Below are 26503 nucleotides of genomic sequence, written 5' to 3' on the forward strand. Positions count from 1 at the left end.
TTGCAGTATCATGAACGGGTACAAAGGCCCTTAAATGAGAATAACCTTAGAATGTTCCATGCAGAAAGCAAGCTTTTGCATCTTGAACATAGGGAGTGGAAGGGGGAGATGGTAATGGAAAAAAAGAACAACATTCTGACATTTTTGTACAGACATTCATCCTTTTGTTTCTTATATAGGCAAAACTTAACTGATTTGGGCCTTATGTTTCTCATAAATCATGAGCTGATTTTTGGAGTTTCTTCACATCTAAAATATTCTGTTAAAATAATTCCAGAGGGCTAGATATTCTTTGGTAAGTCATTCACATTAACCGTTTCTGGCAGTTAGAAATACACATCCTTGCTTAAAAGGGTTAAAGCATCTATTTGTGCTGGTAATGCACTGATTTTTTTTAAAAAAGCACTAGATAAAAATGTACTTGTAAAATTAGTTCTCCCAAAGTGCTCACTGCCATTAACTGAGAGTGTTGTCCATTTTTGGAAACTGCATTAAACTCTTTTAGGAAGTTAGGATGCTACTTAGTAAATTGTTGCTTTGCTTCACTGAATAGAAAAAGCTTTTCCAGCTAGCTAAACTCTAAGCATATTTAGGATAGAAAGAATCAATCTACATAGGAATCTATTTTTTTAAATCAGTGTTTTTCAGCCTTCCGAAATGTCATGTCATTCTCATATACATACTCATTACTAATATTCCTAAAGGTGGAATGGGAATTACCTCACAGAAGCATTTGAATAATTGATATCTTTTGGGGATAAGGTTCCTCATCAGGGAATGTAACTCCTTATCGTTCTCCTTCCCCAAGAGTCATTCTTCTGAAGTTATCAATTATACTAAATAAAATTCAATAACTTAAAAACATTCTTTACTTTCTACTACTGCAATTTGGAGCTTTGTTTTTAAAGCTCTACCAGGGATTCCTGGGTGGCTCAGCGGTTGAGCATCTGCCTTTGGCCCAGGGCGTGATCCCAGGATCCCTGGATCGAGTCCTACATTGGGCTCCCTGCATGGAGCCTGCTTCTCCCTCTGCCTATTTACCTCTCTCTCTCTCTCTCTCTCTCTCATAAATAAATTAAAAAATCTTTAAAAAAACAAAATAAAGCTGTACCAGGAGGTAGAGAGAGATAATTTCTACCACTCAAAGGTCATGGTCTAGGATGGTGTGTATGTGGGGCCATGGAGGGGGTTGCAGACAGGCCAGTAGTCAAGTGCAATATGCAGTGATAATATCTGTGCTGGAAAAATAACTGAGTGAAATGGAAACACCGAGGAGTGATATCTGTATATGTTTAAATAACCAGAGGCAATAAGGCAAAGTTAGCAATAAGGCAGATAATGTGGAACTTGGGGAAAAAAAAGAGGTCCACGTAGAGTATAAGAAAAAAGGCTTGGTGGTAAGAAAATAAGTTCTATTATCTTATTGATATTATATTAGCTGCATTTACAGGCCTGGTGAGAGGAGGATGAGGTAAAACCTCTACTGGTTTCTGTTTTCTCTGTGCCAGCAGTAGAAAAGATTATCCACTTAGCTTAAGGGGAAAGCTACAGGGTCCTGAAATATTAAGGACAGTGAGAAAGTATGACATATAAACAGTGGGCATTGGTTGCACTCAGAGTTTGGATGTAAAAAGTTGCAGAAAATTTTTACTCCAAGTTAACCATAAAAGCAGATACATAACCTATAAAATCATACCTTTCATTTTTGTTTAACTCCTCAGATTGCTAAGGATATAAAGGAATCTAAAAAGATTAAATAAGAAAATAAAGATACTTTTCTACAGTTGTTTTCATTCCTTCCTGAGTGGAGGGAGGATCAACTTGCCATAGATCATCAGGAATAAGGAAAGATGTTCATGATGATCTCTGATGAACCGTTCATCCTCATCTCTATTACATCACTGGCTTTGGTCGGGGCAGTTAGAAGTGTTATACAAACAACCTTGGAAGGTATTGGCATACTGTGGCTTCTCCTTTTTAAATGCTCTCTATTGGAGCCTGTCTGCCATGACACAAGAAAATCCAGGTTATAATGCTGAGAGGTCCTATGGAGAGGCCCAGGAAGAAAAAGCACCATGTGAATAAGGTGGCCATGTGGAGAAGAAGGCATACTGACTGACAGCGTGGCTTTGTACCAAGGCTCTCAAAATAGGAGAGAACCCATTTTGAAACTTCCAGCCTAGCCTCAGTACCAGCTCACTTAAGCCACATGAGTGACCTCAACCAGCATGTGAATAAAATTGCATCACCAACGAGAATCAAAACAAGTTCTGAGGTTTAAACCATCATCATGGAGTTGTTTGTTACACAGAAATAATTAACTGATATACTGGTTAAATTTTTAATAAACTTCAAGTGCCATATGTGGCAGGTTTGATGGATTGCATTGACAAGGAGGCTTGTTACAGAACAAGTGTGAATCCAGCCACACTCTTTTTCCCAAGGCCATTTGCCAAGTGCCCAGAAGTGGTAGACTGATAGCTAACGGCAGTCCAGGAGAGATGAGGGACTTCTCCCTGAGGCAAGTGGAGTGATTTCCAAGTTTAAGCCAATGCCTGCTGAGGAATGGTAGTACTATAGGAATGGTGCAACACTCCTTATGATGAATTCAGAGCTTTGAGTGTACATCAATGGAGAGCTAAGGTTGGTTGGGTCAGAAGAAGGCTCTTCAAGAAAAGAAACATCTAAAATCAATGAGCTAAGTTTCTGTTAAAAAAAAAAAACTAGAATTCAAAAAGTGAAGTAAAAAAATAATATAGATAATAGGAGAGGTCAACAAAATAGAAAAATGACAAATACGTTAATAAACCCTGAAGTTAATTCTTAGAAAAGGTCAATAAAATGGATAAAATTTGACTTATGCTAACCAAGGAAAAGAGATAATAAAAGAGAATGAGAAAAGGAGATTAACATAATTTACTAATATCAGGTATGAAAGAGTAGATATCACATCAAATCTCTAGACATTAAAAGAATGAGAGGAAATCATGAACAACTTTATGTCAACAATTTGGATAACTCAGATAAAATGAACAGATTCCTTTAAAAATTGCATGACTCTTCTCACTTAACACCAAAAATTTGTGGTAGATCATACAGAAATGTAAAAGCTAGAAGTACATAGGAAAATATCTTCAAAATTTGGATTACTCAAATATTTCTTATACAGAACATACATTTTTTTCTACCCTCTACATAAAAGTACCAACCATAAAAATATAGTAAATTAAAATGTTAAACTGAAGTTCACCAACATTAAAAATGCTAACCATCAAAATATATCATTACAAAAGTAAACAAGCCAGTGAAAACACGAAGTCGGAGCAAATAGTAGTAGTACTTATATCTGACAAAAGATTTATATACAGAATATAGAGAGAGCTCTGACAGACCAACAATACAAATACAAACAACCCAATTAAATATGGACAGAAGACTTGAATGGACACTTCATAAAAGAAGATATACAAAAATGTACTTCATATCATTAGTCATTGCAGAGATATAAGTAAAACCACAATGTGATACCATTTCAACTTACTAGAATGCCTAAAATTAACAATATAGAAGATTCCAAATATTACCAAGAAAGTAGAATAACTGGATTTCTTTTTCTTTCTTTCTTTCTTTCTTTCTTTCTTTCTTTCTTTCTTTCTTTCTTTCTTTCTTTCTTTCTTTCTTTCTTTTTCTTTCTTTCTTTCTTTCTTTCTTTCTTTCTTTCTTTCTTTCTTTCTTTCTTTCTTCTTTCTTTCTTTTCAGGGGGTGGATTGAGAACATGGTTGGGGAGGAGCAGAGGGACAGGGAGAAAATCTTAAACAGGCTCCATGCTCAGTGCAGAGTCCAAGGCAGAACTCTACCTCATGACCCTGAGATCAAGACCTCAGCTGAAATCAAGAGTTGAACACTTAACCAACTGAGCTACCCAGGCACCCCAGGAATAAATGGAATTTTCTTTTGTTCTTGTTTTTGTTTTTAAGATTTATTTATTTATTCATGAGAGACACAGAGAGAGAGGCAGAAACACAGGCAGAGGGAGAAGCAGGCTCCCTGTAGGAGCCAGATGTGGAACTTGATCCCAGAACTCCAAGATCATGCCCTGAGCCAAAGGCAGATGCTGAACCGCTGAACCACCCAGGCATCCCAAATAACTGGAATATTTATAAAATGCTAAGGATTACCCTGGTAGCAGTATAAATTTACGCAATTATTTTAGAGAACTTCTATATATTTATAAAGCTAAAGCTAATCCTACCCTAACATCCAGCAATCCCAGTAATAGGCATTTATCCCTAACACATGAAAAAACATATGTCCACAAGAAGACTTGTATGACAATACTCATCACACTGAAAACAACTGTCTACTTACAGGAAAAAGAACTAATTGTGATATATATATTCATACACTGATATATCATGCAGCAATAAAAAGGAATGAGCTACTGATAAACACAGAATACTTGAATGCGATTCAAAAACATTAATTTGTGCAAAAGAAGTCATGCACAAAAGAATGCATATTTAATGCATATGTAAGATTTCATGTACATGGATTTTAGGAGTAGAGAAAATTAATTATGGTAATAGAAAGCAGAAAAAGTTTGCTAATGGTGGGTGCTAGAGATGTAGAATTGAATAGAAATTTGTAAAAAAAAAAAAACAACTTTCTGGAGGATTGCAAATGTTCTATGTTTTGCTTCAGGTAGCATTCCCAAGGGTAAACACTTACAAAATTAATTGAACTTAACATTTTATCATATCAATAATATACAGATTGTATAATTGAATTATATTTTATATAAAATATGTTCTAATCAAGATTAGCTAACTACCTAAAAATTTAATTGGCAAAAAATTCCATTATTTTTTCATAATAGAGTATATTTAATAACATACTTCCTTGGTGATAAAGGATTACAAATAACTTACTGAGAATTTTCCAATTCCCAGAGTTTTTTTTTTAGGTCATCAATAGGGCCAAGGTGAGTATTACAGGAGACAAAAAGGTCTAAGTCACATAAGACAATTTGGGTTTGGGGCTTGTTCTTTGTAATCTAGTCCTTATTATTGTACTGTACATTTAACTTTTCTAAAGGGTTATTACCTTCTAAAGGGTTATTACCTTAAAACTTGAAAGTTGTTGCTATAGTGGATGAGAAAAACATTTGTTCAATGATTTTGAAATAATTTGTGTTTACTAAATGCATATTATTAGAAGCTACCATTTTTCAGAGCTCTTAACAAAATTTGCTTTGAGTCCACATTTTATCAGGCAACTGTCAGATTAGAACCTATACCTTCAATTTTGTAAGCTATTCCAAATTTCATAAAACTGGACTTAATCTGTTCTTTTGTAGGAAATGCATCTAAGCTACTGCCCATATCTCTGTGATATACTTCAAAATAACCTTGGTTTGAATTAAGCTTACTGATAAATGGGAAGCATTTAGAAAGCCTATTTAATACCAAACCAATACCAAACTGTGTTTTATAAAACAGTATTTCATGTTATTTCATTAAACCTGTAGATTTTATTTTTTCCCTAAATCTTTTTTCCCTAAAACTTCTATCACACGAATTAAATATATGAGAAACAAATGTTATTAGCTATGTCTAAAACAAATGTTTATGACATTTTAAATGATTGGATTAAGTATGTATTTTTAATGCTCACCTGAAAATGCCTTTTATTCAATAAAATTTTCTAAAAGGACCACTTTGTTTATATATTTTATTTTTACTTATTTAATTATTTGAATTAATTTAAATTCAATTAATTAACATAATGTATTATTGGTTTCAGAGGTAGAGGCCAATGATTCATCAGTCTTATATAATACCTATGCAAATTACATCACTTGCCCTTCTGTCTGTTTATATATTTTATTTTTTTAAAGATTTTACTTATTTATTCAGAACAGACACACACAGAGAGAGGCAGAGACATAGGCAGAGGGAGAAGCAGGCTCCCTGCAAGGAGCCTGATATGGGAATGGATCCCAGACCCTAGGATCATGCCCTGAGCAGAAGGCAAATGCTCCAACGCTGAGCCATCCAGGTGTCCTTGTTTAAATATTTTAAATCAGATCTCATTTTCATTTCCCACCTACCTATGACACAAATTTCTTAATTCTATTGAGGTCTGTATATTCCATTAGAAATATTTCTTTCAAAATAGTCTCTTTATATGGTATACACTTAATTCAATTATGCTTAAAATGTTTTGAGAACTTATCTTGAAATTGCCTTTAGATCTATTTTGAACCCCAAAGAATATCAGTCACCTGACTTTATAATTATTTACTTTAACAAAAAATGTAATCTTAGTATCCTGGTGCACCCTTCACATTAATGCAAATTAGATCTATAATGGCTATTTCCTATGCATATTAATAAAACATACTTTGGATCATACACTTCGAAAAATTTAAATTGTTTACAGACAAATACAATAGGACTTATCTTTAGGCATTATATTATAATTTTATTTTATCATTTTATTATAGCTTAATTATGATAGGAAATTAAAAGGTAGAAACCCTGAAGCAAATTCTAACCCATAGTTCACATTTCTAATTAGGATAGGCTTCTGACTAACTCCAAATAAGTTTGGAAGCTTCAGCTAACCTAAATCTCATGCTATGTAAAGCAAAATCAAATCCCAGCTCTTTCATTTAGTGTAGATTCTCCTGTATTTCACTTATTTTAATTTTTTTTGTTCTGCCTTGATGTTTAAATTTTTCTAACTAATGTCCTTCTATAATTTTCCCTTAGACAGTTTTGAAGTAATTTATTTGTTCATTTAATTTCATTGTTGTTCCCTTTTCTTTGTTTATCTCATATTAACTTTTAGTATTAACTTTATGGCTCTTTGGTATTCCCAATTATTGATTATATTTAAAGATTATCTCTTTTATATTTAAAATGCTGACAACAATGTCCAAATTCAAAAGTGCTCTTCCTTCTACTAGATTCTATTTCTATGTCAATAATAATAATTGTTTTTATTGACTACTTATGTCAACTACTCTATGTGCTTCATTTCATATCTGCTATGAAATATTAAAATCCTTTAGATTTATAGGATATTTATAATCTTAGTAAGTATGATATTTGTGATACTTGAAAACATTGTTTCTCAATGACAACATTGAAAACACCAGATGAATGTGGGAATCCTATTTAAAAAGTAATGTGCTAGTGAGTGTTAATAGCTCACAATCTGGACACAGTGAATTTTCATTTGGAAGATTTTGATTTGGACCCTGAACCAGGGTTTAAATAGCCCTATGACCAAGTTAAATTCTCAGAAGCCTCATCTTTAAACATGAATGACAATAGAGCCCACTTTAAACTGTTTTGAAGATTAAACACAGGTAAAATGCTTGGTTCAATGACTGATACACACCTTGTAAGGGCTCAGTAAATAAGTTGGTATAACTTTAGAATGACTTGCTCTGGAGTATCTATATGACAAAAATATTTACCTTATTTTTCAGTATATTTAATCCTTCTCATGACCCAAAAGAATTCCCCTTAGTTTGAATTTTCTCTTTTGATTTAATGACTATAATTACAGTTATATTATTTTTCATTTCTAATGAAAAATCCCAGAACAACCCAAGAAAGATAACTGTCTTTTTCTTCTGTTACTTTACTTTTTTTCTTTGCATTTTTGATTTTTTTTTTAAGATACAACATCAAGAACTAAGTTGAGTAAAGATATTTATTTTCTTGCTTAGATGAAGTATTTAAACATTCATGGGCCAGTTAAAAATTCCAATTTGGTGCTTAAAAAATACTACAGTTGATAAATAGGTCTTGTTTCCAGTAAACTCACATAGCATTCCATTTATTTACCTGACTTACTTGAAAAATGAATAATCCTTGAAGAGAAAGAAAAATGGGTATAGAAATGAATTATGCACAGAGTCAGAGAATGGAAAGCCAAGAATAGCTATGGTGGAGTTGTGAGCTGCATGGAAATTCTTTAGGTCACATATTGCTGAGAGGAAGTAGAATTTTGATCACTCAGAGTTGCAGACACCACTATGAACAAGTCAGCATTTAACAGATTCCTGAAAGACAAGGACTTAAGAGTAAACTACTCAGCTCTAGAATCAGAGCTACTGTCTACCCTACCTTAATAAATTCTAAACTGTAGGCCCACAAAATCATGAAGAACCATCAAGAAGTTAATTGATGGGATTAAATAATCTTTAAAAAGATAATATAACTGTGTTGTCCAAATCACATCACTTTAGGAAATAGGCACACATGCAGAAAATTACTAGACATGTGTAGAAGCAGAGAATAAGTCCTGCATCCAGAAACAAGAAGTTTATTAAAATACCCATGCTGGAATCATCAGAAAAAGACTTTAAAACAGATGTTGAAAATGTGATCAATAATTTTATGAGAAGGTACATTTAACAAATGGATAGATGTGGATTCTCAACAAAGAAATGACTATAAAGAAAAAGACAAATAGGGTGGCTCAGCGGTTTAGCACCGCCTATAGCCCAGGGCATGATCCTGGAGCCCCTGGATCGAGTCCCACGTCAAGCTCCCTGCATGGAGCCTGCTTCTCCATCTGCCTGTGTCTCTGCTTCTGTCTCTGTCTCTGTCTCTGTCTCTCTCTCTCTCTCAATTAAATAAATAAAACCTTAAAAAAAAAGACAAAAAAAAAAAGACAAATTAAAAGACATATATATATATTTATATATTTCTACTACTGAGCTATATATATGTAGATATGTACATATATATATCAGTCAGGTAAGTATATATATAGTTATAAATATATATGTATATTATATAGCTAGACAGTAGATATATATGATATATCAGTCAGGTAAATATATATAATATATATATTTTTATATAGCTAGGCAGTAGAAAATATCCAAACTGAAGGACACAGAGAAACAATGGCTGAGATGCATCTCAGATATATATAAGATCATACTAAGTGGCACAACATACATTCAATTGAATTGTAAGAAAAAATAAAAGAAAAAGATCACAACAAAAAACAATATTTGAAGAGTATTTTCCACAACTTTCTCCAAGTTTTCCCAATTTGATGAAAACTATAAAACCATCAGTCTGAGGTAGCTAGGGTATTCAAGCATGATAACTATACATGCACATATGTGCATGTATGTGCACATACACCAAGAAACAACCCAAGGAATATAAAAATAAATTGCTCAAACTGAAAGATAATGAGGAAAATTTCAAAGTAGCTCTAGAAAAAGTCTTATTACAGTAAAAAAAACCCGGCTGTGGTAAGATTTTTTTTTTTTTTTTCAAAAACAAAGTAAGCCAGAGGACAAGGATACATCTTTAAAATGTCAAGAAGAAAAAAGAAAAACACTGTGATCCAAGATTTCTTTAGCCAAATAAAAGTGAAATAAAGGCACTTGCTGAACGATAAAAATAAAAGAAAATTTGTCAGCAATATGTATTTCAAGGAATAATAAAAGGAATTCTATTCATCATAGATGAATAGAAATCATACTAAATCAAAATTACAATCTATATGAATGAAGATAAGGGTTGCAAATAGTAAATAAGATTTAGGACAAACTGAAAACAAATAGCAAAAATATAAACCTAAACCCATATTTGTCAATGATTACATTAAATGAAAATAGACTAAAACGTAGGCTCTACTCTTGGTTTAAAAGGTAGAAAGTGGGATCCCTGGGTGGCGCAGCGGTTTAGCGCCTGCCTTTGGCCTGGGGCGCGATCCTGGAGACCCCGGATCGAATCCCACGTCAGGCTCCCGGTGCATGGAGCCTGCTTCTCCCTCTGCCTGTGTCTCTGCCTCTCTCTCTCTCTCACTGTGTGCCTATCATAAATAAATAAAAATTAAAAAAAAAAAAAAGGTAGAAAGTATCAATATATAATAGATCAAGATGCAACTATTTACTGTTTAAGCACAGATTGTGATATAAAGAGACTACAATAATTAGAAGCAAACAATGGTAAAAATTACACCTTGTAGGCACTACTCATAAGAAATCTGGAGTGCTGTATAAGACAAGGTTGGCAAAGGTAAGAAGGATGTTTTGCAATAATAAAATGCCCAATTTATCACATGGATATTAATAATCTTAAATGTATATGCACTTATAGAGAGCTTCAAAAATAAATGAAGCAAAAATTGACAACACTAGATGGAGAAATAGAAAATTCCACAATCATAGAATTTGATTATTTTTATACCAGTTTTCAGTAATTAACAGAAAAAGCAATTGGAATATAGGCAATTTGATCAGTACTATGAAAAAATTTGATGTAACTGATATTTTTAAAAAATATTTTATTTATTCATGAAAGACACAAAGAGAGAAGCAGAGACAAAGACAGAGGGAGAAACAGGCTTCCTACTAGAAGCCCGATGAGGAACTCAATTCTAGGACCCCGGGATCACAACCTGAATCAAAGGCAGATGCTCAACACTGAGGCACCCGGGCACCCAATATAACTGATATTTTTAGAACACTACACCAAATAACTTTAGAATGTATCTTCTTTTCAAGAAAAACATAGGCAAATATCTTTGGGATAGGCAAAAAATATTCTTACACAGAAAGTATGAACTTTTTAAAAAAAGAAGTTTGAAAAAGACACCATCACATTTCTAAAATTATGCTTATATATTAATATATGTATAAATATAAATAAATATACATATAATACACACATAAAAAGAGCTTATACTCAAAATATATAAATATCTCCTACAATCTAATCAACATATAAAGAACCCAATTTTTAAGATAGGCCAAAAGGTGAGCAGATAATTTAATAAGCCAACAAATATATATAAAGTGCTCTAGACCACTCATCATTAGGGAAATGCAAGTTCAAATCATTATGAGATGCCACTATACATCCAACATACACGAACAAAAACCACAAGACTGATGTGACCAACTGCTGTTGAGAATGTGTTAAGTACCAATATACCCCATGATCCAGCAGTTCCATGCCCTGGTATTTACCGCAGAAAGATAAACACGTTACAAAATGCTTTTAGAAAATAAACTTAAATAAGTATGCTCTACTTATTTTGAACAAAGGTATAAAATGAATTCAATGTTGGAATTATTCAACAAATGGTGCTGGAGTGATCAGACATCTATAGGTGAAAAACATACTCTCAACTTAAGCCTCATATTGTATACAAAAACTATCTCAAAGTGCAGCATAGACTTAGTTATAGAACAAAGTATAAAACTTTCAAGAAAAAAAAAAACATGGACTATCTTGGGGATCTATGACTAGGCAAAGATTTCTTAGTTACGACAACCAAAGCATGATTGATGAAAGGAAATAAATGATAAATTGAACTTGTAATGGTTAACTTTTTGTGTGAACTTGGCTAAGCTGTGGTGACCAGTTGCTTGGTCAAACACGAATATGAGCATTATAAGGCTCATAATGATTTTTAATGTGATTAACATTTAAATTAGTAAACTTTAAAGCAGATTACCCTCCATAATGTGGCAGACTTCATCCAATCAGTAGATAGCCTTAAGAAGAAATACATGTTTTCTAAAGAAAAGAGAAGTTGCCCTAGACTGCAACAAATAAATTCTGCCTCAATTTTCCGCCTTCAGAGATAGGACTGTAATAGCAACTCTTACCTGAAACTCCAACCTGATAGATTGCCCTCCCTATGGATGTCAGTCTGGCTAGCCCCCATGATCATAAGCCAATTCCTTAAAATATCTCTTTCCATATACAGTGCGTGTGTGTGTGTATGTAAAAGTATGTATGTTCATAAGTGTATATATGCATACATGCATATATTATGAATTATATTTATACATTATACATACGTATGCATATGTAAGTATATATACACACATACACAATATATTTCCTAATGGTTTTACTTCTCTGGAAACTCTTGACTTATATGCATATCATTAATATTGAAAGTTTTGCTCTGAATGTCCACATGAAGAGAATACAAAGGTCAACTATATCTTGGGGGATACTGTTTGCAAGTCACATATCTGGCAAAGGACTGATATCAAATATAATTTAGATACTGTTCAAAAATCAACAGTAAAAAAAAAATCCAATTAGCAAAATTGAGCAAAAGACATAAACATTTCACAGGATACAGAGATGGTAAATAAACCCATGAAAAGATGTTTAATATCATTTGCTATCAGGGAAATGTAAGTTATAACCACAATGAATTATCATTATACACTGATCAAAATGGCTAAAATAAAAGTTAGTGATAATACCAAATACTGCAAGGAATCAGAAAAACTGAATCAATCATAAATGTGCCAGTATGAATGTAAAAATGCTAGTCATCTACAGAAGAGTTTGGCAGTTTCTTATAAAATGAATCATACCAATATAATATGACCTAACAGTTGTACTAAAAATATAAATACGTGTATATCCAAGAAAAAAGAAAGCTCATATTTACATAAAACTTGCATGTTTCATAGCAGCTTTATCTGAAACAGCCCCAAACGGGGATCTGCTTAGATGTCTTTCAACAGGTAAATGCTTAAAAATATTGTGGCACATCCCTATCACTACTGAGCAATAAAAAGCTATGAATCCTTGATATGTGCAGCCACTTGAATGAATCTCCTGAGAATTGTGTTGAATGAAAACAGCTAATCTTAAAACATAATATACTGCCTGATTCCATTTATATAATATTTGAAATGACAAAATTTTAGAAATGGAGGACAGATTGGTGGTTGCCAGGAGGTAGTAGTGAAGGATGGGTTAAATAAGTGATAGAGGGTGGACTGAGGAAGGATGTAGATGTGGTTGTACAAGAGCAACATGAAGCATTACTTGCCATGTTGGAACTGCTGAGTATCTTGAATGTGGTAGTAGATACACTAACCTACACAGGTGAAAAAATTGTACATAAAATACACACATTCATACACATGAGAGTACAAGTAAAACCGAGGAAATCTGAGTACAGCAGGTAGATTGTATCAATGCCAATAGCCTGGCTGTGATATTATGGTATATTTTTGCAAATATAGGAGGAACCTTGGAGGAAGCTTGGCAAAGCATTCAAGGGATCTTGAATTATTTCTTGCACCTGCAGGTGGAATCTACAATTAGCTCAACAAAAGTTTCAATATAAAAAGACATACAGGAATGACCATAGAAGAGTTTTTCATAATGGAAATAACTCATATACAAATTGCATATATTCACACAATGGAAGGAAAAAGCATTAATAATACATGCAAAACATGTTTAAATCACAAAACCTTTATGTTGAACAACTAAAGCCAGCCACAAAAGAGTATCTATTGTATGATTCAATTTATATGTTCTTTCACAGACAAACTAATCTTTGATGACAGAAAGCATAACAGTGCTTGCCTCTTGGAGGAGCAGAGATTGTCTGGGAAGTGAAATGTGGAAATTTTCCAGATTGATGAGAATAGTCTATGCTTTGACAAGGATGTGAAATAAACAGGTATGTACATTTGACAAAATTCATCTGGCGGTGTACCTAAAATATGAGGATTTCATTAAATATAAATTATTTCTAGATGTAAAAGCATGTGAAAATTAATATTCGCATAATTCATAATAATATGTAAAAACTAAATTAAATAATGTACTAGGCAGTAAGCCAATATCCAAAATCTTGGATTGGTGTGTGAATGTGTGTGTGACTCATTTTCTCATTTCAACTTCAATTGTATTTAAAGTTTTTTATGTCTTTCTCCCGAGAAAGGTGGCACAGCTTTAGAGAAAACAAATGTTATGGATTGGAATAGAATCTTTTCTTTCAATTCATGGTAGGTCAAGGTTTCTAAAGTTAATGAATCTCTAGACTTAAAAAATTATTCATTTTAGGATTTCAAATAATGTAATGCATTTCATGATATTTTTTTTACCAGACTGTACTCAGCAGCCCCATTTCCTTTCCCTGGCACATTGCAGAATGGACAATAGAGGGTATAAATGGCAATGTCCCAAGAAATTATTAGTTTTGGTAAAATGTACATAGTGTTAGCCCCCTAAATGGCTATAGTCACATGCTCAAAACTATAAATTAGGTTTGAGTTAAGTCTCAATTAGTATTCTTTATATGTCTAATCTGACGGTATTTCAAGGAATGGGATTAAGGTGGAGGGAATGAACCATTTGTAATGATAACCAACCCAACCTTTCATAAACTTTATAGAATCATAATAGAAAAAGCACTAAATGCTTAACTATAAAATTTCATAAAGTTGACAAATTGAGGCCAAAACTGTATAACCTTTAGAAATATAGTATTTAAAATAAGGGTATCTAATTATTCAATAAAACTAGTACACCTCCAGTTTTCCAATGGTAGTACTAAGCAGCATTATTTATCTTTAATCCTCCATCAACACAGGTGCTTTCTTCTACACATGATAACATGCAAGTAGATTGGTTCTGGCATAGATATAGTTATGTATATAGGGTTTTTAAAAAATATATCTAAAATATCTGTTGAATGTTGACATATTTAAAATTTCAGAGAGGTGCTTGCATGACTGAGTTGGTTAAATGTCTGACTTTGGCTGAGGTCATGATCCCAGGGCCCTGGGATTGGCCTGCCCACATCTTTTGCTTCCCTGCTTAGTGGGGAGTCTCCTTTACCCTCTCCGTCTGCCCCTCCCCCTGCCTGTTCTCTCTTTCAAATAAAGCTATAATAGTTTGTTCGTTTGTTTGTTTTTTTTACAAATGTATATCAGGTCAGCAAATTCACTATCTTTTGGAGTTCTGAGATATGTTTCCATAAAACTAGATATGAACTTAGGGATCAGAGGCTGAGAATATCACATTCATGTTTGGTTCTTATGTACTTTTCACTATATCCTCTGCTCTCCTTTCATTACGATCTTTTAAAATTCAGCTGTAGCTCCCATTTTAATGGCCAGTGAGTACATACCAGTCTTACTGAATAAAGCTGTTGTTAAAAAGCTGACCATGTAACTCCATCAACCAAGTGTCACCAGCCTGGACCAGTCTTAAGTGTAATGCTCCAATCCAATTTATATATCTGCCAATGCCCTGTAAATTGGGGTGTTGCAAGAGGTAATCAAAAGGTAAAGAGTGACTAAGTGAAACATTGATATCATCTTTCAGGAAGTTTGAATTAAGATATCCAGAAAGATGCCTATTATCATCAGTAAAGGCAGGAAGTGGAAAAAAGAGAGAAGTAAACAAACCATGAGGCAGAAAAGGCAACAAATACAGAGAAATTATAAAGATGTGTAAGTTTAACTGCTCCTCACTATTACCTGCAAGGGTTTCTAGGTGTATAGATCTGTATGCCCCACCTCAGAATCTCCTCTAAGTTTGAGAATCACCAATATTTAGAATTTCATTTAATCTTCATATAAGTATCTCACTTTTACAAATAAACTGAAGCTCAGACAATTTAATTTGCTGAGTCTGTCTGACTTATATGACATATGATGTCTCTGTTGATTCAATAAACCACTAAAACAAAACAAAATTAAAGAGAAACAATACATGGGAAGTATGCAAAAATAGGGAAATGATTTTAATTTGAAGTCAAAGAGTCATTGCTCTTGCACTTAGGGATGAACTTCATTGTCAATTGCCACTTTTCAAATTTAGTTATACCTCAAAACATAACTAAAACCTAAAAATATCTAAAATTTTATTACTCCAAACAGTGAGTCTTTCAAACAAATCCTCCGTAGCACTGAACATCAAATAAGTTTACTTAGTTCTACTTTACAGTTTAGTTATGCTTATGAAGTGAATTGTGCCAGGTTGTAGTAGGGTTTCCTTAATTAATGTGTAAATACTTGCTTCTCTGTAATGAGCCACCCCAATCTCGTTCTATCTAATGATCTAAGAACACTCAGATTTATCTACTGATTTTCAAATGTTGCTCAGGCTCAAGGTTAGTGCCTGAGAAGGCTCTAGAGATTCCTGCGTTTTTATGGAGCAAAATCATCCTATGACATGGATTCTTTTCAAAGGTGAATGCTTCATTCGGCAGTTTGCTTCACTTCCTAATACAATTGAAAAGTCATTTGCTGATAGTAAACCAGTGGCAGGTGTGCTTTTGTGTTGACAGCTGCAGTTCTGACATGGATCACAGGCAAGCTCTGCTGGCAGTGCTAGAACATCTGGAGCATTTGGTCTGATTTCAAAAGCCAATTTGAGAGGATTGTCCTCTCCCATTTCAGAAAATAAAATAAGTTATGGACACTGGGGCCAAATCTGCATTGTGGTAGTAAAACTATTTATTAGATTTCTTATTTATTAAGTACAATGGCAAAAGCCACAAACTAATACCTGGGAAGATAGCTTATAAAATATATTATTGCAACTCTTTGCTTTTCTCAAGATTTTCTTTGACAATTTAAAAAGCAGTGGATTGGGATGCCTGGGTGGCTCAGCGGTTGAGCTTCTGCCTTTAGCTCAGGACACGATCCCAGGATCCAGGATGGAGTCCCATATTGGGCTCCCTGCGAGAAGCCTGCTTCTCCCTCTTCCTGTGTCTCTGCCTTTCTCTCTCTCTGTGTCCCTCATGAATAAATAAATAAATCTTTAATAAATAGATAGATAGATAGATGATAGATAGATAAATAGATAAATGTGGTGGATTGATAGAAAAAACTTAATATCTAATTCTTAGAAGTTTATTCCTGGGGAATTCTTTTACTGATTTGCACACAGACAACAATACTTCACAACTGTTAAGTATTAACCATTTAATATTTATTGAATGAGTGAGTTAGTTTAGTATTCTTTTCAAATTTCTTATTAAGAATAATAGTCATTATTAACATACCTTATTAAAGACATCGTATTAAATAACACTTATTAAACCATTCTGCCAATATCGGATAAAACAATGTCAATTTCTAGAAACATCCTGCCATGTAGTAGCAAATAACATTATCCTCATTTCACAGATGAGGTTATTCAGACTCAAAGAATTAAGACAGTTGCCTATATCCCATAAATAGGAAGTAAAAAACTTTTATTTTTTTTTCCCAAATTGGGATTCCAAAGATCATGGTCCTTCTACTGTGCTCTAAGTCTTCTAAATGACATTATGGATATTCTTATCTTGCTGAATTTATGGGGTTAGGAAAGAGCATACAATTATCTTTTACTACTAGGTAAATCCAAAGATATCAGACGGTATTATCATATTATCAACAGTAAGGAACTTCCTGCCAAAATATTCTGGTGTGACCTGTTAGTACCTGGAGTTTTTTAGAAAAAGGAGGCAAAGAAGCTTAATATGTTTCAAAATTCAATAATTATAGCTAGACCAAAAATTTAAATAATGCTTCTCAACATGTATCAATTATTTAATTGATGATTATTGGGCTCTATAGGAGTGAGGAAGGAAAATTGACAGCTTTAGGCACTGCTTCAAAAAACAGAGCTTAATCATGAGAATTTTGCCTGCTTCTGATTCTATGACTTTTAAAAGGAATGAACTAGACCCTGATGGGAACATGACATCTGGGATTAATGTTATTTCTGAACATTCTGTTATAGACTAGGTAGTAAAGCTCAATACAAACTTCTACTTTTTCATATTACAGGATTTCAAAAGATAAGTTGGCAAAAATCCAAAAATATTAATTGCAAAAGCCATTAACTTGCTCATGTGGGTGTGTGAAATACAGGAAATGATACCAAGTAATTTATCTTCAATGCCGTGCCAATAAGGATGTAGCTTCTTCTAGTCCACATGCCAAAAGAATGTCCATTCAAATGATATTTGAGCACTTTATGGATGAGTGTGTGACTAATGGATAGAGACTAATATATTCTCCTTCCTCAACATTATTGAGACCAGAGTATTTATTTACTAGTGCACACAGTGACAAATGATACTGTTTTATTTTTTTTATTTTGATCCAAGTCACTCATTTTTTAGATTACACTGGTATCTATTTAGAAAAAAAAATCTTGACATGAGTCTTAAGGGGGCATGTCAAGTAAATAGTGTAGGGTTAAATATCTTGAAAAGAAATGCATTCTGGCACCATCCAAGAGAAAATGAACAATCATACCCACTCTGGCACCTGAAAATGTTGGTCGATGTTTGGCACCTGAAGAAATTACCCATGAAATGAACACTTGGGGCTTGACTCATTAGAATTCAGCTCCACTGTCTTCAAATGAATAAGAATCTCTACACAGATACTGAGAAATAGAGATAAAAAGAATCTCGGAGGAAACGGCAATGCTTCTTAACTGCAGGAAACATAGATTTAATGGAATTTGCTCCATAATACACACAGTAAGAAGGTATGATTATAGGTCAACAAGGTCATAAATTTCAAGCCAAAGAAAACCATGTATATTTAATTGTTCAGTGAAATAAATACAATCAGAAAATATGAATTTTAATTTAACTTCCTTGCACATATCTTGTATTTTCTGTATTTTACAAACTTTATATCTATAACCTAGTCAAACATGGGTTGGGGTTTTTAGTGTTTATGTAAAAAGGAACATAATTCTATATACTTGTGATATATTTCACAGTTTTGAGTGTGAGTTTTAAAGAGAAAATATATGTAACACTGTCAACATAAATGCTTCATAAATATATTGTGTTCATGTTCTGTAGAACATTCAATATGTGAAATAATAGTTTCTTATACATCTAGTATAATTTCTAATATAATATGAAATTTATTAAGGCAGATATAGAGCTATGTATTCTGCATTATTTACCTATGTAAACCTTCTTTTCCCCTTCTTAATTGACTCAGCTCACCCTCTGAGCAGTATCACACATTATTAACTAGGCTTACGAGCATGAGGGAGAAAGTTGGCAGTCACAGACTTGGACAAATCTAAACCCCACGGGGCAAATACCTATATTTGACTTTACTGTATTATAGTCCCATCAACTTTGCTAACCTACACATAAACAGACACACACACACACACACATACACTCACTATTGTATGTTATTTCAAATAGTATCTATAACTATAGCTCAGCATCACTGTGGGATTGAAGAATCTTTTATCAACTAATTACTTCCCTGTTTGTTTTCTATTTTAGGAACCGGCTAAATTAAATATCTTGTGGACCTAGTATATATAAGGAACTGTTTTGCATTTATTATGCAGGTTACAAAAATACCCCAAATCCATGTGTTCTCAAGTACACAGATAAAAGTAGAGAAAACATTAGGTATGAAATGACATTTTTCATTGCATTGTATGAGAAAACAATAAACTCAAATCTGATTGCCTTATAACATTTAACATTGATATTATTGAATGATAACATTAAAAAATTAAAGATAAATACAAGATTAACAAATGCCTGCAAAGTTTACATATAGAAAAATGAATAAAACTTGTGTCTCCTATTACATTTATTATTTTTATCCTAAACTAATCCTTTATATGGCCTTATATTATGCTTGCCATTGTTCACAAAAATTAGAATAGATTGTAAACTCCTGGAGGACTAGAAATTATGTTTCACCCTTTGAATCTAAAGCACTTCCAATTTTCTTGAAGGTGCCTTGCCACATTATAAATAATCAGTACTTTTTTATTTAGTTATTGTTGCTGGGGCCCTGTATCAGATGAATGGATGGTTTAAAGTATATAGCTTTGTCTTTATTTCTCTGAGAGCTAACAAAATCTGAGTCTATCATAGCTTAGATGATTAGACTATCAGATGAAATCCAAGTCTCAGAATATGATTCCTGGCAAACAAATTGAGAATTCTTTAGTTTACCATCTTGATAATGGGGGAATAAAGTCTGAGATGCTTAATGACTTGAAAGGTCTCTCAGTCACCAGAAAAAGCCAAAGGACTAGAATCCCATATTCTAACTTTAGATGAAATATTCAATTCTACTATAAGAGAAGCATAGGCTTAAACTAAGATGTACCTGGTAGTTCTATTAGTTAATCTATCACCTTCAGTAATATACCTAACCTCTCTGAGACTCATTGCCTCATCCACAAAATGTTGACTGAATGATTGTTGTGAGTATAAGACACAATGTCCACAAGTACAAGAGTATCCTTCCAGCACATTGTCTGACCCTCACTGACATTCAATAAGTGGTCATTAATTTTTCATCATACTATTTGGGAGAAAATAGCATTTTCACAATCAAATGACATAGTATTCAAGTAATGAAAGAGAGTATCGTCCTTCTATTTTCACAACTACAGTGGAGAATGTAGAGGGAGAAAGGTACTTTGCACATGCCTTAACTAAAATAGAATCTTTGTTACCTTACAAAGAGTGGGATTTCTAATTCACAAAATATCTGTGTTGGTAAGATCTCCTTCTTTTCACAAGTGGAGAACACCTTCTTATGGCTTCACACCCACCGCTGGCTTTTGGTTCTCTCCCATCTACAGGTTTTACCTTCTCAGTCTCACATGTTGCTTCCCTCCCTTCTCCTCAAACTCTTAAAGCTGCAGTGCTGTGAGGCTCAGTCTTAAGCATTTTATTTATATATTCACACTACTTTAAGATTTTCTCTTGTCTGTTTTTTTTTTTAAGATTTTATTTATCTGAGAGAAAGTGAGGGAGCATGAGCAGGGGTTGGGGCAGAGAGAAAGGGAGAAGCAGACTCACCACTGAGCATGGAGCTCAAGATAGGGGCTTGATGCCAGGACCCTGAGATCATGGCCTGAGCCAAACGAAGTCAGACGCTTAACTGGACTGAGCCATCGAGGTGCTCTTCTCATCTTATGGTTTTAAATACCATCTTAATGCTACCAATATTCACATTTTTATATTTTACAATGACATACCTTCCAAACCTGAACCTCATCTAGCCAAATGACTACACCAATTAAAAAAACAAAAACAAAAACAACTGAAAGAATTCATCACCACTAAATATTCCTTATGAAAAAATGCTAAAAGACATTTTTCAATCTAAAACATTAAAGAATGCTAATTAACATCATAAGGCATATGAATGTGTAAAACTCACAGGTAAATATAAAATGAAAAAAGAAAAAAAATGAAAAAAGAGTCTCTGATATTGTAATGTTGATGCATAAATCACCACTGGAGTTTAAATAGGTAAAATAAAAAATATTTTTAAAAGATATAAGTTGTAACATTAGTAACCTAAAATGTGAGGAACTGAGAAGTACAAGGTTTCTGTATGCTTTTGAAGTTGCGATCTGTTTAAAATAGGATGCTATAATTACATGATATTTTTCTGTAAGTGTCATAGTAACCACAAAGGAAAAACCTTTAATAGATACATAAAAGATTATTATAAAGGAGTCAAAGGTACCACCACAAGAAGTCATCAAGTAGCAAAGGAAGACAACAAGAAAGGAAGCAAGGTACAAAGGATCTGCAAAACAGTCAGAAAACAATTGACAAAATGGCTGTGGTAAGTACTTACACATCAATTATACTTTAAAAGAAATGGATTACATTTTCCAGTCAAAACACATAGAATGTGCAGCCCTGGTGGATCGGCGGTTTAGTGCCGTCTTTAGCTCAGGGTCTGATCCTAGAGACCCGGGATCGAGTCTCACCTCGGGTTCCCTGCATGGAGTCTGCTCTCTCTGCCTGTGTCTCTGCCTCTGTGTGTGCGTGTGTCTCTCATTAATAAATAAATAGAATCTTAAAAAAAAAAAAAAGCGCTCTTTAGGATTTATATTAAAAAAAAAAAAAAAAAACCACACATAGGAACCCGTGGATCTGGAGTTGAAGAAGGCCTTCACAGAACTTCAAGCCAAAGTTATTGACACTCAACAGAAGGTGAAGTTTGCAGACATACAGATTGAACAGCTAAACAGAACAAAAAAGCACGCACATCTTACAGATACAGAGATTATGACTTTGGTAGATGAGACTAACATGTATGAAGGTGTAGGAAGAATGTTTATTCTTCAGTCCAAGGAGGTAATTCACAGTCAGCTGTTAGAGAAACAGAAAATAGCAGAAAAAAAAATTAAAGAACTAGAACAGAAAAAATCCTACCTGGAGCGGAGTGTGAAGGAAGCTGAGGACAACATCCGGGAGATGCTGATGGCACGAAGGGCACAGTAGGAAATCTCCAGCCGAAGCTTCCTGCCCCCTCCCATTCCTGGCAAGGGCAGGTGGGGGGCCCACGTGGAGAAACTTCTCTTCTGCCCGGGTGGACTTTTTATGTGGATGATCTCATAACCCTGTGTTTTCTACTTTACCATGATACCCTTTCAGACCCCAGTTCTGTATTTTTTATCCTGGCTCTGTCTGCCACTCCTGTCCAGAACACTTTTCTCCCTGGGGTGAGTCACAAACTCCCAGGAGAGGGAGATGGGAGCCATACAGATAGGGGAGCTCTGCCCAAGCCTATGAACTAGTTATGCTCCTTAGACCAATAAAAGGCATGTATTCCCCCAGCCACTCTATGAAGTCTGCCTTTCTTGAGCTGAAGGATGAGAACCAAGGGCCAGAGAGGTAGAGGCTTTCAACCTCAACTCCTCCCTGACCTCTTTATTTAAGCCTTTGCTGCTGCTTTTGTCCCTTTCTGTTCCTTTGAGTAAAATCCTCTGAGCTTCCATGCAAATAAGAAGGAAGACCAGGGGGGATAGCTGAATTTAAGTAACCTTGGTGGCATGTTGCAAATGTTCAAGAAAATGCAGTAATAAAGCAGCAGCACATCCAAAACAAAAAAAAAAAAACAACAACAACAACAAAAACACATAGAATGACTAAATGAATGCCTAAAAGAGACTCCCTTAGGCATTAAGAACACAAATAGTCTGGAAGTGAAGAGATGAAAAAAAATAATTCCAAATGAATAGTTTAAAAAAAAAGAGGAGGACAAAGAGGATGAAGCCAATTCAGAAGCACTATTATAAAGCTACCGGGGGCTCTAGAAAAAAACACAAAGACTCAAGAGACTTCATGACTGCAGAATTTAGATATAATCAGGCAGAAATTAAAAATCAATTAAATGAGATGCAATCCAAACTAGAAGTCCTAACAACGAGGGTTAACGAAGTAGAAGAACGAGTGAGTGGCATAGAAGACAAGTTGATGGCAAAGAGGGAAACTGAAGAAAAAGAGACAATTAGAAGATCATGAGGATAGATTAAGGGAATTAAATGACAGCTTCAGAAAGAAAAATCTACCTTTAATTGGGGTTCCCAAGGGTGCAAAAGGGACAGAGGTACAGAATATGTATTTGAACAAATCATAGCTGAAAACTTTCCTAATCTGGGAAGGGAAACAGGCATTCAGATCCAGGAAATAGAGAGATCTGCCCCTAAAATCAATAAAAACCGCTCAACACCTCGACATTTAATAGTGAAGCTTGTAAATTACGAAGATAAAGAGAATCCTTAAAGCAGCAAGAAAAAAGAAATCACTAACTTTTATGGGGAGAAATATTAGGTTAACAGCAGACCTCTCCACAGAGACCTGGTAGGCCAGAAGGGGCTGGCAGGATATATTCAGGGTCCTAAATGAGAAGAACATGCAGCCAAGAATACTTTATCCAGCAAGGCTCTCATTCAGAATGGAAGGAAAGATAAAGAGCTTCCAAGATAGGCAGGAACTGAAAGAATATGTGACCACCAAACCAGCTCTGTAAGAAATTTTAAGGGGTACTCTTAAAATTCCTCTTTAAGAGGAAGTCCAATGGAACAATCCACAAAAATAGGGACTGAATAGGCATCATGATGACACTGAACTCATATCTTTCAATAGTAACTCTGAACGTGAATGGGCTTAATGACCCCATCAAAAGGTGCAGAGTTTCAGACTGGATAAAAAAGCAGGACCCATCTATTTGCTGTCTACAAGAGACTCATTTTAGACAGAAGGACACCTATAGCCTGAAAATGAAAGGTTGGAGAACAATTTACGATTCAAATGGTCCTCAAAAGTAGCAGGGGTAGCCATCCTTATATCAGATAAACTAAAGTTTATCCCGAAGACGGTAGTGAGAGATGAAGAGGAGCACTATATCATACTTAAAGGATCTATCCAACAAGAGGACTTAACAATCATCAATATATATGCCCCGAATGTGGGAGCTGCCAAATATATCAATCAATTAATAACCAAAGATAAGACACACTTAGATAATAATACACTTATACTTGATGACTTCAATGAAGCACTTTCTATACTCGATAGGTCTTCTAAGCACAACATCTCCAAAGAAACAAGAGCTTTAAATGATACACTGGACCAGATGGATTTCACAGATATCTACAGTACTTTACATCCAAATGCAACTGAATGCACATTCTTCTCAAGTGCATATGGAACTTTCTCCAGAATAGACCACATACTAGGTCACAAATCAGGTCTTAACCGATACCAAAAGATTGGGATCGCCCCCTGCGTATTCTCAGACCATAATGCCTTGAAATTAGAACTAAATCACAAGAAGAAGTTTGGAAGGATTTCAAACATGTGGAGGTTAAGGACCATCCTGCTAAAAGATGAAAGGGTCAACCAGGAAATTAAGGAAGAATTAAAAAGATTCATGGAAACTAATGAGAATGAAGATACAACCATTCAAAATCTTTGGGATACAGCAAAAGCAGTCCTGAGGGGGAAATACATCGCAATACAAGCAGCCATCCAAAAACTGGAAAGAACTGAAATGCAAAAGCTAACCTTACGCCTAAAGGAGCTGGAGGAAAAAGAGCAAATAGATCCTATACCCAGCAGAAGAAGAGAGTTAATAAAGATTCAAGCAGAACTCAATGAAATCGAGACCAGAAGAACTGTGGAATAGATCAACAGGACCAGGAGTTGGTTCTTTGAAAGAATTAATAAGATAGATAAAGCATTAGCCAGACTTATTAAAAAGAATAGAGAGAAGACTCAAATTAATAAAATCATGAATGAGAAAGGAGAGATCACTGTCAACACCAAGGAAATACAAACGATTTTAAAAACATATTATGAACAGCTATACGCCAATAAATTAGGCAATCTAGAAAAAATGGACCATTCCTGGAAAGCCACAAACTACCAAAACTGGAACAGGAAGAAATAGAAAACCTGAACAGGCGAATAACCAGGGAGGAAATTGAAGCAGTCATCAAAAACCTCCCAAGACACAAAAGTCCAGGGCCAGATGGCTTCCCAGGAGAATTCTATCAAACGTTTAAAGAAGAAACCATACCTACTCTACTAAAGCTGTTCGGAAAGATAGAAAGAGATGGAATACTTCCAAACTCATTCTATGAGGCCAGCATCAGCTTAATTCCAAAACCAGACAAAGACCCCACCAAAAAGGAGAATTATAGACCAATATCCCTGATGAACATGGTTGCAAAAATTCTCAACAAGATACTAGCCAATAGGATACAACAATACATTCAGAAGATTATTCACCATGACCAAGTAGGAATTATCCCTGGGATGCAAGGCTGGTTCAACACTTGTAAAATATCAATGTGATTCTCATATAAGCAAGAGAAAAAAAAAAAAAAAAAGAACCATATGATCCTCTCATTAGATGCAGAGAAAGCATTTGACAAAATACAGCATTCATTCCTGATCAAAACTCTTCAGAGTGTAGGGATAGAAGGAACATTCCTCAACATCTTAAAAGTCATCTACAAAAAGCCCACAGCAAATATCATTCTCACTGGGGAAGAACTGGGAGCCTTTCCCCTAAGATTAGGAACAAGACAGGTTTGTCCACTCTCACCACTGCTATTCAACATGGTACTGGAAGTCCTAGCCTCAGCAATCAGACAACAAAAAGACATTAAAGGCATTCAAATTGGCAAAGAAGAAGTCAAACTCTCCCTCTTTGCCGATGACATGATACTCTACATAGAAAACCTAAAGGACTCCACCCCAAGATTGCTAGAACTCATACAGCAATTTGGCAGTGGGGCAGGATACAAAATCAATGCCCAGAAGTCAGTGGTATTTCTATACACTAACAATGAAGAAAGAGAAATTAAGGAGTCAATCCCATTTAAGATTAAGAAATTTAAGATTAAGAAATTAAGGAGTCAATCCCATTTAAGATTGCACCCAAAAGTATAAGATACCTAGAAATAAACCCAACCAAAGAGTTAAAGGATCTATACCCTAAAAACTACAGAACACTTCTGTAAGAAATTGAGGAAGACACAAAGAGATGGAACAATATTCCATGCTCATGGATTGGAAGAATTAATATTGTGAAAATGTCAATGTTACCCAGGAAAATTTACATGTTTAATGCAATCCCTATCAAAATACCATGGACTTTCTTCAGAGAGTTGGAACAAATTGTTTTAAGATTTGTGTGGAATCAGAAAAGACCCCGAATAGCCAGGGAAATTTTAAAAAAGAAAACCATATCTGGGGGCATCACAATGCCAGATTTCAGGTTGTACTACAAAGCTGTGGTCATCAAGACAGTGTGGTACTGGCACAAAAACAGACACATAGATCAATGGAACAGAATAGAGAACCCAGAAGTGGACCCTCAACTTTATGGTCAACTAATATTTGACAAAAGAGGAAAGAC

At 34.4% G+C, this 26503-nt stretch overlaps 2 protein-coding genes across 14 annotated transcripts in view; one reads left to right on the top strand and one right to left on the bottom strand.

Moving 5' to 3' along the window:
- The window catches only part of PTPRD (protein tyrosine phosphatase receptor type D), a 2163408-nt gene that overhangs the window by 1139759 nt on the left and 997146 nt on the right, over positions 1-26503 (bottom strand). The window lies entirely within an intron of this gene.
- Positions 21401-22190, top strand: LOC484977 (prefoldin subunit 1-like). Its single transcript, XM_038553275.1, has 2 exons — positions 21401-21409; positions 21712-22190. Exons 1-2 carry the CDS (start codon positions 21401-21403, stop codon positions 22072-22074), a joined length of 372 nt encoding a protein of 123 aa, XP_038409203.1. The 3' UTR covers positions 22075-22190.

The sequence above is a fragment of the Canis lupus genome, chromosome 11, assembly GCF_011100685.1.
Source record: "Canis lupus familiaris isolate Mischka breed German Shepherd chromosome 11, alternate assembly UU_Cfam_GSD_1.0, whole genome shotgun sequence".
Lineage (NCBI taxonomy): Eukaryota > Metazoa > Chordata > Mammalia > Carnivora > Canidae > Canis > Canis lupus.